Genomic DNA, 16,441 nt, shown 5'->3' with positions numbered 1-16,441 from the left:
GGCATAAGTTCAAGGAAAGGAAGGAGAGTGAAAGAGGGGATAGGATCCCGTGCAAGTTCTGCTCTCTCCCTCCCCTGAATTGCCCCACTTCCTCCCCAAACCTCTCCCATGCCCCTGATGTTTTGGCAATCCCCAAAAGAGAATAAGTAAAGAAACCCAGCAACTACCTGGATCATCGTTTGCTACATCTTCATCCGCACTAATCCCTCTTTCAATTTCAAATGTTTCCAAGAGATTATTGCTCACTCCAGGCTGGCGTGGAACTGGGGGAAAAGAAGCCATTTAAAAGAAATGAGCAAATAAGATAAAGAAGTAGACCAGTGATTAATTTCATCATAGACATAAAAGATGGAGGGAAAGCTTCTGGTATTGTGTTCCTGGAGAATTCAATATATTTAATTGCATTTCATTTGTCAATTCATAACTGTCCCTCAGTTATGAGGGACTATCACATTTACCTGGTTTTTAATCAAAGTTGAGTCAAAAAGCTCAAAAAATCCTTCAAAACAAGAGTTTTTCCCTCCAGACTTGCCTACTTATATGGCCCTACTTATCCTGAGATATTGTCGTCATATCTACATTTTACTCCTGCTAACTGGGCAAAGAAGCATCTTTCCAAGTGGTGTCCTATACTTAGCAAGAGGAAGAGCAGTTCACTTTAACTTTTGCCTCTTAAATTCATTAAATATAATTATATTTTTGGTACATTTTGGCAGAAGGGTGGAGGTGTATTAGAAATGCAGATCTTGCTAGGCCAGCATAATAATTCCAAAAATGCTTCAAACAGCAAATGAAGATCTCTACAGAACCAGGGAGTGTCAAGGGAAGGACAGGGGAACATTTTATATGGACTAATTAAAACCAATGTATTTTTCAATCCCCCTTTAAATTTTGAGTGCTTTAATCTTTTTGCAGGTGGCTGAATTTGGTTGGGATAGGGTTGCATTGTGGTTAGTGGTGATTAAGGGTGTCTGTTTCAAGTTGATTTAAAGTGGTAAAAAGAAGCTTAGTAAATGCTGTTGGAACATCTGTGCACTAAATATCCAGTGCAGGATTGAAGAGATTGTTGAATAAGGTTTATCATGAAAGAGGAGGCAGAAACAGGCCCACTCCCACACAATATTAGTATTACGATAGTGGGTCTGTTGCTTTCTGTGCCAGGAAGAATTCCTAAGAGTGTCTTATAATTGTACTATAATTGCTGCAAACTAGCTGCCGATAAAGACCTGTGGTTGAAATGCAGTCAGCTAACTTTGACTGATTATATGATTTAATAATTTTGTAGCAGCTATTTCAAGAAAAATGTTGATAGCACATAACCCAGTCACATCCATATAAGATTACTATAATGCACTCTACACTTCTCAAAACTGTTTGGAAACATCCACTGTTTAAAAAAAAACCAGCTGCCATGAGGCTGTTAACTGGAACATCTAGCATAGCTCGGCAGTGCTTAAAGAACTTCACTGGCTACCAACCTGTTTTCTACACAAACTGAAATGTCAACATTTGCACTTTGACCTAAATTTAAGAAAACCATGCCCAAACGACTGCCTGCTTTCATATGAACCTACCCACTGGTTCACACCGGAGACCTCTTTCTGTGTGCCTTGCCCCCTTTTTGAAATGTGGTCAATGGCTACCCAGAACTGGGCCTTTCGGAAGTGGCACCTTATCTGTGAAATTCTCATCCCTTACCTGTTCAGCTGATCTCCACATGTCTAGGTAAAAAAAAAAAAATTGCTTTCCTGGGTTTTAAAAAGCTTTGATGTCGCTGCATCTTTTAAAATGACTCTTGGTTTTACTGCTGCTTTAAATTTTTGCTAGTAGGAAATACTACTATGGTGCGAAGGGTGCATGGCTGGTGACATTTACTGACAGTGTGTTTTCAGTTGTGGAACCCAACCTGAGGAACTCTCCCCCACAGGAGATCAGAATGTTGCACTCTTTGCTCTGCAGGGATCTTAAAATGTTTTTGTTTTAGCAAGACTTTCTTCAATCCAGTCTGTGGCTGATTTGTTATGCTCTCTATTGGATTGGGGGGGGGGGGAGTTTGACCCTCTATGGTTATTCTGAGTGATTCTTTATTTATTGATAGCTTATTAATTTTTGTTGCTTATAAGCTTTGATAGCTTATATATTGTTATATATTTAATTGGTTTTCATTTATTGTTTCTATTTTTTCCCCTTATGACTGTAAAGCTGCCTTGCAAGGCTGTCTGGCCCTCACTGACAAATGGTTGCAGCAGATTGCACAAGCATCTTTCAGTACACGCATGCATCCCAGATCCTCTAACTACGAGTATTTTGCTAGTAAATAATCAAAATGACAAGTTCCGAGATGTCAAGATCAGTGTGTGTTTAAAAAGAGGGTGAAGGAAGAATGGTTGCTAAAGTAGAGTCGCATAGGAAGCCAAGACTGTAAATATTCAGAGATGATCAATACTAAGGCATGATTTCACTTCCCATTTTTATCTGCTATCAACACAAAAAAAGAAAACCTAGATAGTAATAGAGTTGGACCTTGGTATTCTTGGGGATCCATTCCCAGACCCCCCTTGTGGATACCAAAACCCACAGATAAGTATAGGACCTCTGGACATAACTGGAGATGTTCTCCAGTTATGTGTGTCATCAGAACGCCTCTGGGGGTGCCAGAAAGTCACTTCTGTTTTTCATAAAACTGGAAGAGAACACCTCTGGTCGTGTCCGGGAGCTTGGGTCCAGTCCTCCACCGTAGGTTCAGAACCCATGGGGAGTTAAATACATGAGTCCGGAATCCAGGATTTATCTGATCTGGAAGATGGACCTGCATTCACTAAACATACTGAAACCTTATTGTAGTGTTTGTACTGTTTTTCAAAAATTGTGTCTGGAGTTGAGTTGATGAAAGGCATGCTAGATTGGCTGTTGGCTTTCTGGAAAGAACAAAGCTCATGGACGACCAGCACAGGAGTGCTTAACAGATTGTCAGCATTCAGAGCATGAAAAGAATTTCATGTGCAGATCACGCAGCTGTGCCTTTGATTCAACTAAAGGATAACATGATTAATATAGCATTAAATTGCATGTATCTATAGCTCTGAATACTGTGATACTTAACCCCTGCTAACTGGTTAAGAGGCGCTTTTTCAAGTGGGTGCTCCTCTTTTATTTAGCAGGGGGAGAGTAACTGGCCCACCTCACCCCAGCAGTGTTTTTTCTAGTGGCTGTCTGCTGGTGTTGCATCTTGTTAGATTGTGAGCCCTTCTGGGACAGGGAGCCATTAGATATTTGATTTTCTCTGTAAACCGCTTTGTGAACTTTTTGTTGAAAAGCAGTATATAAATACTGATGTTGTTGATGATGATGATGTTTGTACTGAGTAGCTAGTGTTTCCCAGGAAAGTGTGGCTTTTCCCAGCAGAAAGTGTGGCTGTTCAATTTCTGGCATCACATTAATACAACGAAGAAGAGAATTGACTGACCAAGTCACTTATGGTCATCTATCTAGGCCAGTGTTTCTCAAACTGTGGGTTGGAAGCCAATTTCAGGTGGGTCTCCATTCATTTCAATATTTTATTTTTATTATATTAGACTTGATGCTACCATGGTATGTGACTGCATTTGGGGAAATGTTACAAACCCATACTTTTAACAAGCTGCAGGTCCAGCCTTGTTATACATGGATTTTTTATACATGGATTTGACTCAAGGCGAATGGCTCCCTGCAAATGAGAAGGAATGTGCTGATTCCTGGAGAAGGGGAAAAATGCACCCCTTTAAAATCACAGTTTAAAAAACTGCTTTTTACTGTTGCAGAGAGACATGCAAGTGATTACAGGTATAACCTAATTATCCACAGATTTTTCTATCTCAAAGCTGATGAGAGGAGCCCTTTAAACTAAAGGAAAACAGTCGTTTAATAATGCCAGAGAGGGCAGCCGGCTGACAATCCATCAATCATTTTCTTTGCAGGCTTCACTCCTCCGTTCCCCCTGAGCAGCTGAACAGCAGCGATCATCACCTTCTCCATTCTTTCCCCCTTGCTGGGGCTCCTGGTGAAGGGAGGGATTGCTGGCTCCTTAGTGAAGCCTAAGCTCCTGGAGAGAGACTGATTGACTCTGTGTGCATTACAAAGGTCATCAAGGCTGTTTTTAAATCACCAGAGCATAGAAACTTTGTTTTTTAAATTGATTTGCTATAGTACATTTTTTGCCATCCACCTGAGTTCTTGGAACAGAACCCTCGTGAATAATGAGACTCAATCTGTACTATATATATTCTTTTAACAATGATAGTCAGTGGGACTTACTCCTGGGTAAGTATGGGTAGGATTGCAGCCTAGGATTGTTGAAAAATTTCCTGCATGATGATGCCACTTCTGGTCATGGCATCACTTCCAGTGGCTCCGGACAGATTCTCATTCTAAAAAGTTGGTCCCAGTGGTAAATGTGTAAGAACCACTGATCTAGGCAATAAACTCAGCACAGAATTCCTTTCTCTTTGTTTTGTGGCACACAGAATACCAAAGGGTATTCTAAGCACATCTAGGTCAGGTCAGTGTCTGGATCTGGATGACTGATTCTTGGGGAAGCCTGTGTATGCCCACCTTGGGTGTGTATGCCACCTCCAAGATAGAGGAAAGCAGAAAATGGACGTAACAAATGAACAGATAAATAAAAATATTTTCATAATGGTGTAGTGGTTCTGGTGTTGGACTTAGACCTGGAAGATCCAGGTTCAAATCCTTGCTCAGCCATGAAGCTTCCAGAGTGATTTTGGGCCAGCCTGCCCTACCTTGCAGGATTGTTGTGGGGCCAAAAGGAAGGAAGGAACCACGTACGTCACCCTGAGCTCCCTGGAGGAAGCGTGGTATAAAAATGTGAAAAATATTGTGCAAGAGATGTTTCCACTGGGTTGTATATTCATCTCCTGAATTCTTTCTTTTTTTCCAGTTTGTCTGACACTCTCCAATTCATCTAAACTCTACATTATCTCTTCATCTAACCCAGTCATTTTCAACCTTTTTCATCTCATGGCACACTGACAAGGCACTAAAATTGTCAAGGCACACATTGGGTTTTTGACAACTGACAAGGCACAACATGCTGACAGTTGGGGGCTCTCATCCCCCCATTGGCCCTATAAAAAAAAATTACCTTCCCCCAAATTCCTGTGGCACACATGTGGAACAGTCGCGGCACATCAATGTGCCATGGCACAGTGGTTGAAAATGGCTGATCCATCCATCCATCCATCCAAGACATCTCAGAGAACTATCTTTGAGGGCCACAAAGATGGTGAGGAGTCTGGAAATCAAGTTCCATGAGGGGCAGTTAAAAGAGTTTAGTATGTCAGTGGCGTAGCTACACGGGGGTGGTATGGTAAATACTGCAAGCGCCGCAATGCACCGTGTAAGCAGCTGCTCCCAACCACTGTTGGAGCCATTTCAGACAGCAATGGCAACACGCAGGAGCACCCTGCACATTGCTGTTGCTGCCCGGAATGGTTCCCACAGTGAGTGAGAAGGGACACCTGCACAGCTTCCTGCAGCACCTGCAGTACTTACATTACTGCCCCTCCTGTAACTATGCCACTGTAGTATGCTCAACAGGAAAATGAGAAGACTAAGGGGGAAGGTATGATAGACATCTTCCAGTATGTGAAGAAGAAGGGGCTGTAGAAGAAGAGGTCTGGCTTCTGCGGGAAGGACTAGAACCAATGGGATGAAACTGCAGTGAAGGAGATTATACATAAGAAGAATTTTCTAAACATAAGAGATGTCTGGCACTGGAACAGTCTGTCTTGTGCAGTTGTGCTCTCTCCCCCATTGGATGCTTTCAAGCAAAAGCTCGGATGCCACTTGTTAGGAGATGCTGAACTGAGCAGGGGTTGGACTAGATTACCTTGAGGGCACCTTTCAAATCTAATGTTCTATAATTTTATATTGCTGGGACACAGCCCAGATGACTCACACTCCCAAGCCATTAAGGAATGCACTTGCCCATCTGCTCCAAGCTACCAAAACTTACCTCCTATTTACTTCAGCTATATTACTGTTTATGAAGCCAACTTATCCAAACACTCTCCCAAGGTCTATAATTAACCTCGGTTGCAGTGCGAAAGATGAAACAGTGTGGGGTATTTCTTTACGGGCATGCCAAAATGCATGAGCCACAAATTTCATCAGTGGCATGAAGTCAGCTTGGCATAAAAGTAATGCAATACCTTTCAATACAGCTCTCAGAATGATACTTCTTCACACAAGTAGCATCTTTACAATCATGAGCTTTCCATAAAAAGCTCCATAAAGCAGGGAGAGTTATTTTTTATTTGATTTTTACAGTTGCTAGGTAATAAATTCCCATAGGACAGATGTGTGACTTCATGCAAAAGAGCACCGTGTAGCTTGAAAGTTTGTACCTAAAACAGAATTGCCCCCCAAATCATCACTTTGCTTTGTTTCTCATAGTCACAAAAGTTGAAGATGTTCCATAACAAAGCATCCTTTGCAATTCTTTGTCTTCCAAATGTACAGGTGGGATCTCTTTATCCACAGATTTGGTATCCACGGATTTGTCCCACTGCGAATGCCAAACCCCCAGATCACCCTCCCCCCCGCAGACTTCCCAGATGTGTCTGAGAGGTTTTCAGAGCCTCACAAAGGTCGCACGATTTTGTTATCTGCGGTTTTCGGTATCTACAGAGGTTCTGGGAACGAAACACCCATGGATAAAGAGGCGCCGCCTGTATCATCAAATGTTTGTCATAAGAAAAAATACAAATATTGAGCTACACCTTTCCCAATAACAATTTGGGTGTTGGACATCTTTCAGTGTTTACTATGTCCAGTTTAGCTGGCCAGGTGACCTTAACTTGGCATGTAGTATACTAGATTATCAAAATGTGCAATGTATCATACCTGTCCATAGTCACAATGTGCTTGATTTAACAGCACACAAATGTATTTGTAGGGTTTCTTAGCACATTACTGGCAACTACTACCTATGGCACATATTGCCATCAGGTCATGCAAAGGTAAACTTAACAAAAATACTGCCATCACTGTTTACAGTTTTTCATACTGCATGCAACCTCTGTCTTTTTACAGATTATATTATGCATAGTTCCTCACTGACAGCATTTCAAGTTGCATAACTATAACCAGTTTCAAGGTCACTTACTAAACACATCTCCTCTTGGTTTCTGAGGATCTATTGGTATCCTGTTGTCAACTGTAAATCCCTGGTGAGGAGGAGTTTCACTAGGAATGTGTGGAGGCTCTTCAGTTCGAAGTCTTGGTATCCTTGTTGTAACAGGCTTAGATTGCGTTGGAGATGGAGTTGGCAGTTTTATCACAGGTGGATCCCTTGTTACAGGTTTCAACTCTGGTCGTGTTGTGGCAGGTTTTGTTACAAACCTGGTAAATGGTTTTTGTGTTGGCCTCGTGGTCGGCTTCGGAGTAGGTCTTATCTTAGGAGTGGGTCTTGCTGTAGCTACAGCTGGTATATGGGGTGATTTGATGGGCTGCCTTGTCCCTCCAATTTCAGGTATCCTATTAGTCACGCCACTGCTTCCTTTAGAAAAAGTTCTGTTGCCTTTAAACACAGTATATGGGCCAGATGGATCAATCATAACTTTGGGAATAGCTGGAAAAAAAGATGGGGGGAAATTGTCATCTCTCCATGGAAAGCAAACCTAGAACACAGAGCTAACTCAATTGAAAGCAACAAAACTAAAGTATTCATGTCAGAATAGCTAAAAATACCAAAAATACAATATAGCCACAGGTAAGTCACACTTACCCCTGGGGGCTGGGGATAAGAATAGGCCCTCAGTTTGGCTGTACTTGTCGTAAGAGGTGTCTAAACAGCCACTGGGTAGATGGGACTCGTCAGCCTGGGAAGGCAGCTCATCTGAGAGAAGGAAAACTCTGATCCCAAACCTCCACTGCCTTGTGGCTACATCCAGTTATGGAAAAGGCTTCAGGAGTCAACCTCAAGGCAAAATCTGGAGCTGGAGTCCCTGAGGCAGTTCATGGCCGAACACAGTCACGTTCTGGCAACCCCTGTGACGCCGCTGGAACCAACCGTATTGGCTTCTGCCTTTCCATTGGACCATTTCAGCAACGTGGAGAGGGGGAATTTGCTGCATGGGTAACAGCTTATCCTCCATACCTACTTTACCCAGGCTTCGCGCACTGGAGAAGACACTCTGTTCCAGAACCACTATTCAGAGCATGACACCATAGTCTTCCGAGACTGAAGGATGCCAATAAGTCACACTTACCTGGGAGAAAGCCCTATTGACTGTAAGTAGTCAATGGGGCATACTCCGAGTAAGCATGACTAGGATTATGCTGTAAAGCTGCTATCCTATGCACACTTACATGGGAGTAGCCCTATTGAACTCAGTTGGACTTATTTCTGAGTACCCAAGCACAGAGTTGCACTGTAAGAAACTGAATATTTCTACTTTAAAAGCTCACCAGCAATACTCATCCATATAACTAAATAAGTAGCCAAAGAAATTGTTGCTACAGAAGAATATTGATAGTTTACCAAAACAACATCATAGCCAAACATCATCCAAAACCTACCAAAACTTCAGGACACTAGGAACTGTACAAAGACAGACAGAGATAGTCCCTTACCCCACATCCCTCCCTGGGATGTCGTCTCAGAGAGAACCACATTAAAAGGATCCTTTTCCCCTCTGCCACGTGCCTCAGCTGAGTGAAAACCCGTCTCATTTTCAACAGTATCGAAAGCTGGTGAAAGATTTGGTACTATCAGCAAGGCTATCTGTCAAGCTCTCCATTGAACCTGTTCAGATCTGTCAAAGCCTTACATGCAGATCACCTGACTAGCAGCAGGTATGTATGCAAACCACTACCAAACTTGGATGACACATTTCTCATTCACTGTCTTTCACATGCAGAAAAGCAACTCCTCACAGGTAAAGCAAAGGAAGCTCAAGCAATTCTTCTCATATGGAAATCCACAGATGCCTTTTCAAAATCTAGTAGCATGCTGCAAAAACATGCAGGGGTGAGAAGTAACTGTTGGCCCTGATTTTCCAAACTCTCAGAGGTTGTCACACTGTGCAAATTCCCTTGAGTTTCAACTTAGAACAGTGGTTCCCAAACTGTAGGTCTGCACCCACTGGTGGGTCACGACCTGATTTTTGGTGGGTTGTCAAAGGGTGATGGAAGAATCAGATAAAAATCAGATACTGTAACTGCTAATCACCCTGCAAAGAGCTCAGCTCCTATAGTTTGCAAGTATGTGTAAATATACTTTTTTAAGTCTGGTAAACCTAGGTGGATCCCAATAGAGTGTTGTTGAAAAAGGGAGCGCTAAAAGGTTTGGGAATCACTGACAGAGTATTTCTGTTTTGAATACAGTTAAGGAGCATGAGGGCAGGTGAAGAGCCTACAAAGAAATACTGAAAGATCATCTTCCTTTCCCTGAGTTTCTGCACACAGAGTTTAGTACAGGAGAAATAACAAAGATATGAAGCTGCTTTATACAGTCACACCATTTCTTCATTTAGCCTAGTTGTACTTTAGCTGTCAGCAGCTCTTCAAGAGCTCAGGAAGAATAATTTCCGAGACCTACTGCCTGAAACCGGAGAGAAGAGAATCGGACTAGCATCTTCTGTATGCAAATGTGTGTCCACCAAGGACCTATAACCTCCAGCCACAGAATTAACCCAGTGATTCCCAAGTGATGGGTTGTGATGTCCAGAGAATTAAGAGTGGTGTGCCCTTGAATGCAGAAATGAAGGCCCTTAGGTGCTAGAAAATGCAGAGCGAATGTAGCTTTCATATCAGCAAAGTGGCCAAAAGGTGTGAGTGTGTATGTTTGGGAAGGGGAGGGTTTGAAGATGTTAACAAGGCTGATCCTTCTTTGAGGCCAACTGAGGCACTTGCCTCAGGCAGTAGATTGGCAGGGCTACCCACTTCCATCTACCAATTCACCTCCACTCTTCCTCTTCTCAATCCGTGGACTGGAAAGGTGGAAGGAGACAGAGTAGAATAGAAAGTGTGAAGCAGAGAACAATGGTGGGCTAAAGCATCAGAGACTCATATCTGGGACATCACCAGGTAAGGGGCGGCATCATTTGGCATACCACCTCAGACATCAGAAGCCTTGGGCAGGTCCTTAAGAAAGGCAACACTGCTTAGTAGTTGATCCCAATAACAAAATGATTGAGCTCTAGATCACTCAATGATTGAGCGCTAGCTAAAGTAAACTACTCTGAAAAACAGAATTTACACAATGCATGTCACCGGGGGTAAAGTGTTACTAACTGATGGCAAAAGCCAAGGGAACTTGGCTGTACTCAGGTTAAAGGTAAACCGTACATCAAAACACATTAAAATGAACAGAGCAACATACAGAATGAAACTCCAAACAGCGTTCACTGGGCTCTCATGCTAAGAATGAAAAGAACTTGAGGAAATATATTTTTACACTGGCAAATATGTAAACACATAAAAAACACATAAAACTTTAAATACACTCTCAACTCTTCTAAAATAGTTAAGTGAAATGACTGGCTGTGAAGATTTATTGTCCATAGGGACTTATTGCACTTCCTGTCTCATCTAGATTTGGAATCAAGATGAAAAGAATCTGTACGTACTTATGCAGTTCATTCCATCACCTCTGTAACCTTCCTTACATTTACACTTGTAAGATCCCTGCGTATTGTAACACTGTGAAAAACCTCCACATTGATACTGGCCAAGAGAACATTCATCTATATCTGTAACAGACAAAAAGAATTACATAAAAGCTTTTGTAACATTACCAGTAATCATAAATTACATTTTCATATTAAACATGCCATCATCTGTGATCCATCTCTTATAAAATATATTCTAAGATAAGATACCAGATGAGAAAATACTAAAATAAATTATATTGGCACTTCAAAATACTGAAGTACAAGTGGTGAAAAATAAATGAAAGAACTTAATTTATTGGTTTGATGCTATTTTGACATCTAGATTCAACTCAAGTTGTATTAAATAGTCTTTGGAAGTAACCTCCCACAGCGATCCTTTGTAGATTTTTAGGAAAAAGTTTTTGGAGGCTTCAGAAGTCCTCAGTACAGGCTTTCACAAAGAAATGGCTTTGAAGTTTTAAGGTATTCCAATGATAAGTATCACAGTGTGTTTGCAGTGTGAAGGGGGGAGCAATACATTCATTTTTTTTAACTGTCTCTTCCAAATTGGTTTATGAAAATATATTTGACAAATACATTATCAACATGGGCTTAATTTGAAAATTTTCATGCAGATGACACACATCTAAAGTGCACTAGTGGAGTGCACTAGTGATACACTAAATCTGTAGTGCTACAATCATATTTATGGTACTAATTATGAAGTTTTAAAAGTCACTTTTTTGGAGAGAGTTCTACAATGTCTCAAGAAAATCACTATGTTTTGGTCCATGCACATTTCTCATGCAATGCTACTTGGGAACTGTAGTGAGAGGGCTACCATACAATATCATACAAGCACATAGCTGAAGTGGTTGCGAGATACCCATGTTCACTGTGTATCACAGTTTCAGGTGCACTGCCCCCTAACTTGCTGCTGGAATACAGAGGATTAGAAGATGTAAGTAACTTCAATAGTGGCAGTCTTGCCTGCAGCTGGCAAGAGGTTGCCACCATAGAGCAGGTGTGTGATCCAATGGCAAAGGCCTTCCCCAGGTGCAAGTAGAGCCTAACATCAATAAAGGACAATGTGTGTTTACAATAGTAATAGGAACTGTAGGATCAAGTAACTCAAAGACTGGGATTGGGAACCACCCAGTCACCAGCAATGGGGAAACAATCAGTGAACTAAAACAACATTACAGTATTTGGAAGGACAGTCTCTGAACAATAATGAGGGCCAAACTAGATATTATTTCAAGCGCATGTTGGAATCCTGTGATCACGCCTCTCCATGTCTTCCCCCCCCCCAACAAAAATCAAATGGAGCCATGATCTGGATTATGTCCGTGGCATGGAAAGGTCACCCTTATACTCTGCACCACTTTCCCATTGCCAGTCTCTTCCTCCAAGCTGCTGCTTGCCTCAAGTTTGCAAAATGGAAGTAAAATTTGCCAACTGGAGCAAACAGCAGTTTTGGGGGAGTGCAGTTTTCATGGGTGGTGGTTATGGGGTGGGCATGGGGTAAAGTGTTAAACCTCCTCCTCCTGTGTCAATCTGTCCCACTCTGGATCACAAATATTATGAGCACAGACAATTGTCAGTACAAACATGTTATCTGCAAGAAGCATCATGAGAATGCGCATCTGGTATCAATACCATCAGTACACGCTGCACTGTTTTCAACTAGGAGTGTGTTTCAGTGCATAACACCACCCCCTTTCTGGCCCAACCAGTTACACATAAATACCTTAACCAAGCATGACTAGTCTCAAATTGGAACTTCTGCACTTCCAGTAAGTTTGTCATTTTCCATTGCTTGTTTCAACTTTCCACTGAAATTCCACAAGATTTTTATCATGAGGAAAGAACTCAGGCAAGATAATGGGTCAGCAGTAATCCCAGGAACAGCAGTTATCTGGACTAGTGCTAGAAAGCTGTTCTCAAGTCTAAGCCATTCCTTCAACAAAACTGAAGTTCGATCAATGTCTGTGCAGAGATGGTAAGAAGGATCACTGTGTTTATAGGCCTTTACTAGAAATAAATCTTGGTGACAGGACATGTAACAGATTAGGCTAATGGAAGTCATTTTAAGACTTCACAAATTATTTTGCTGTGCAGAACCTGTGCTCTATAGCTCCCTAGTCTCAGTAAATCTAGTTTTCTGCAGCATGCTCCGGGAAAGGTCTTATTTTTACAGGTTAACTGGGAATGAGAAAACTCATTACACAATCAAAACCAGGTTTCTAGCTGTAATGCTAGTTAAGGGTATAAATGCAACCCTTTGAAAATGTAGTTTGAAAAATGTAGTTCTAAGATATGTGGTGAATATGGCGTTGCTAGGGTGGTGCGATTGGTGTGGGCCACACCAGGTGATGTGCTGTAATAAAACACATATATGCACACACACAGTTATTTTCAAGGAAAGCTTTTGTGAAAAGTTAATTTGATTACCATGGCACTGGTATTTGCCTCCAATGTACATCAAATCAAAACCTTTATGACACTTGCAAATATAGCTTCCAAATGTGTTGACACATTTTCTGAACCGGGGGCAGGAAACTCTTCCACTGGCACATTCATCGACATCTACAAATAGAAATATTTGCTGTAACAGATTTGTGTATTTAAACTTGTTAAATGTTCAAAGTGGAGGTTTATCTTAGAAGACCTGAATGGCTAAAAACCTTTTCTGGGAAATTACCTTCTGTTCTGGCTCTGAACGTGTTACAAACACCACTGTTACACAGAAAATATGAATTACTTTTTAAGGCATATCCTGCTCAACATTTTTTCTCAAAATACAGTCTGCTGGACAGTAGATTTTTGTGTAGAACCCAGTTGCCAGTTGGAGCTGGTTGGAGTTTCAGAAAGGTCAAGCTACACCAAAAACTGAAAGAAAGAAACTGGTGCTTGAAAACAGCCTGCTCTCTTTACATTCAACTTGATTGTCTTGATATTGTAACCCTTGATGAGCATATATATGAACAAAAACCTATTCATGCCATTCTAAAAGATGCAATACACATGATGCACAATGCTACCATGAGCTAAAAAAATTCAAAAAGTGTTCCTTCAAATTCATCCCTCCACAGCTAACAGCAGCTTTGGAGGAAATTGTTTTAAGTTGGGGACATGGCAAAGGGCCTCCCTACCCACTTTCACCCTATGGCTGCAGCCCAGATCCAACCTGTACTGTCCAAGTAGCTGCTGTTGGTGGAAAAAATGATGTTGAGAATTCCAAAAATCAAGCTTCCCATCATCTGTCGTATAGAATATGGGCCTTCGTCTGACACATCAGTTGAAGCTACTCATTCAGGTAATATTCCTTCACAACCCTGAGGAAGCTGTTAAACAGCCCAATCCTGAGCTGCCAGATGTGCGAGACTGCTGCAGAGCCAAAAATGACTGCTGTGGTATCCTAAGCACAACCAGGTACCCCACGGCGGCTTCTCAGGAGAGGGGATATTCGTCACCTTCTCCCAGGTAAGGGAAGTAGTCCTGCACACCTATCTGGTGTGCTCCCTGGGGCATTTGGTGGGCCGCTGTGAGATACAGGAAGCTGGACTAGATGGGCCTATGGCCTGATCCAGTGGGGCTGTTCTTATGTTCTTATGCAATGGGGCTACCCAATTCTGTAGCAGCTCTTGAGGCAGTCCAGAATCAGAGAGTCCCGTGTCAGACTGCATGGTCTAACACGGGGCTCAAAATTCAGTGGAACTGAGCTCCACCGGTTCCACCCTCCTCCTGCCCCAAAACACCTCATCCCTGCTCCCTACACACACCCCACTCACCTCTGATACTGCCTGTGCTGCTTTCTTCTATTCTCTTGTAATATCTGCTCAACTTATACATTTGTAAATAAACAGATTATTATCAGGACATCACAACTTTCAGTGGTCTGTACTACAAAGTAAACCAATACTGAAAAGGCAGTTTAGAATTTCCCATTATTTGAGAACAACATGATAGAACATATTTATGACCATTAACTTACCTACACATGTTCTACCATCAGGTGCTAATTGTAAACCTGGAGAAGGACAGCGGCAGCGTATCTCCCCTTTCACAACATCACAGCCATATTGACAGTTTGCCATTGAACACGTGAGGGCATCTGTAGAGACATTATATATTCTTTCTTAGAAATGATGACAGGGAACTCTGTATATAAATGTTGTATCAGCACGTATTCTATCAGTCTTTTTGATTAAAGTAAAATTTTACAACAGAGAAAGTACAAGGAAAGTCAAATGTGGAAAAGTATAAACTCCCTTGCTGAATAAATGTAACTTCACTCCCATCCCACCCCCCACAATACGTCATGGTGTACCATGGTGTAAATAACGGTGCACCCACATTGCTGACCAAACTACCCTCAATGGCCACTGCCATTCTATGTCATAATAAAGGCAACTTTTATGACAGAACTTTTACGATAGCTGCTTATGTGAGGTAAAATGTGTTGTAAAAAGGTTGTTTGTGGGCGCAATCCTACCCTGCACTGGAATAGGCAAGCCAGGAGGCTTGCGCTGTGTCCCACGCAGGTTAGGGGTCCAAAGTAGCTCAGCCAGAGTTAAGGGGAAACTTTTCCCCTTACCTCTGGGTAAGGCATCCTGGCCCCTATGGGTCTCCTCAGACTTGCGCCACCTTGCACTTGAAGCCACTCTGAACTCCTCAGGAACGGAGGCTGGGATTCGGCCTAACTACCTGATTCCAGGCCTGCCTCCTGCTTTCCACCTGCCCGTCCCCAGCACTGCCCAACACCTGCCCTCCCCCCACCCTGGAACAACTCCTCCCAACCCACCCCAGAGGCTCAGTGCTTCCATCGGCGTGGAGGCTTGCGTCAGCCTCCGCAAGCCAGCACGCCTTTGCACACTGGCCTTGCCAACTCCTGAGAAGGCGCAAACATGTCTTATGGCACGTTTGTGACCCTCCTGGGCCAGCTCCAGGGACTTGTGCTGTCCCAAGGGTGCCTCTGGATTGTGCCCTGTAAATGTTACCACTTGGTGGCTCTATAGTATCCTAAAGTAACTCAAGGAATTGGAGCCCTTCCGTAAACTGGCCAACGAAAAACAATTCCATGTTTCAGCGAAACTGGTATGCTTTCATCTTTTCAAGAGAGTCTTTTCAAATCTAATCTCTTGATTGTAAAGAAGGTTCTGCAATTTCTCCCATTCTTGGTGTGTTGAAGTAATCAAAATTTTCACTTTTATGGGAGTAAAGAGGAACTTGGCCTCTGGGATGTTTATACTACAGATTTAAAACAGTTAAGCCAGCAGGCACCCATTGATTTTAATGGGTTGCATTCATATTGTATAGTAACATAGCTAGGAACATATTTTCTGAAGAGTACTGCATTAATGCATTCACAAAATGCTACATTAAGCTATCTCATGATCCTAAAACTTATCAATTATTCTGAACATATGACAATACCCTTATAGTGAATCAGACCATTAGTCCATCCATCCCAACACAGTCTGACCCACAATGGCTGTCCAGGGTCTCCAGGCCAAACTAGACTCACTTATTTGGCTCATGCATGTGTTTTTAAATTTGTAAACAGCAAAAGTATGGCCCTCATATGGGGGCCTTTCCCAGCCCTGTTATCTAGGGTTCTTTTACCAAGTAATGTGAAGGATTGAATCTGGGATCTTATGCATAAAAAGAATGTTATCTACTTCTAAGCGATGGATACCTCCATTTGTTTTTTTGCTTGCTTGTCTAATTTAGCAGCGTTCATATTTAACCTATTGAGAGCTTTTTAATGATTGGTTTATATA

At 42.1% G+C, this 16,441-nt stretch overlaps 1 protein-coding gene across 2 annotated transcripts in view; it reads right to left on the bottom strand.

The window, feature by feature from the left end:
* The window catches only part of NPNT (nephronectin), a 75,647-nt gene that overhangs the window by 15,675 nt on the left and 43,531 nt on the right, over positions 1–16,441 (bottom strand). For both annotated transcript variants that reach the window (XM_066631843.1, XM_066631844.1), the window contains 5 exons: positions 14,653–14,772; positions 13,110–13,244; positions 10,632–10,754; positions 7,166–7,630; positions 168–263 (listed from right to left, as the gene is read on the bottom strand). In XM_066631843.1, coding sequence (XP_066487940.1) covers positions 168–263; positions 7,166–7,630; positions 10,632–10,754; positions 13,110–13,244; positions 14,653–14,772 — 939 coding nt within the window. The remainder of the gene's footprint in view (positions 1–167; positions 264–7,165; positions 7,631–10,631; positions 10,755–13,109; positions 13,245–14,652; positions 14,773–16,441) is intronic.

Source organism: Tiliqua scincoides, chromosome 6 (genome assembly GCF_035046505.1).
Source record: "Tiliqua scincoides isolate rTilSci1 chromosome 6, rTilSci1.hap2, whole genome shotgun sequence".
Taxonomy (NCBI): Eukaryota; Metazoa; Chordata; class Lepidosauria; order Squamata; family Scincidae; genus Tiliqua; species Tiliqua scincoides.
This window is presented reverse-complemented; position numbering and strand designations above follow the sequence as displayed.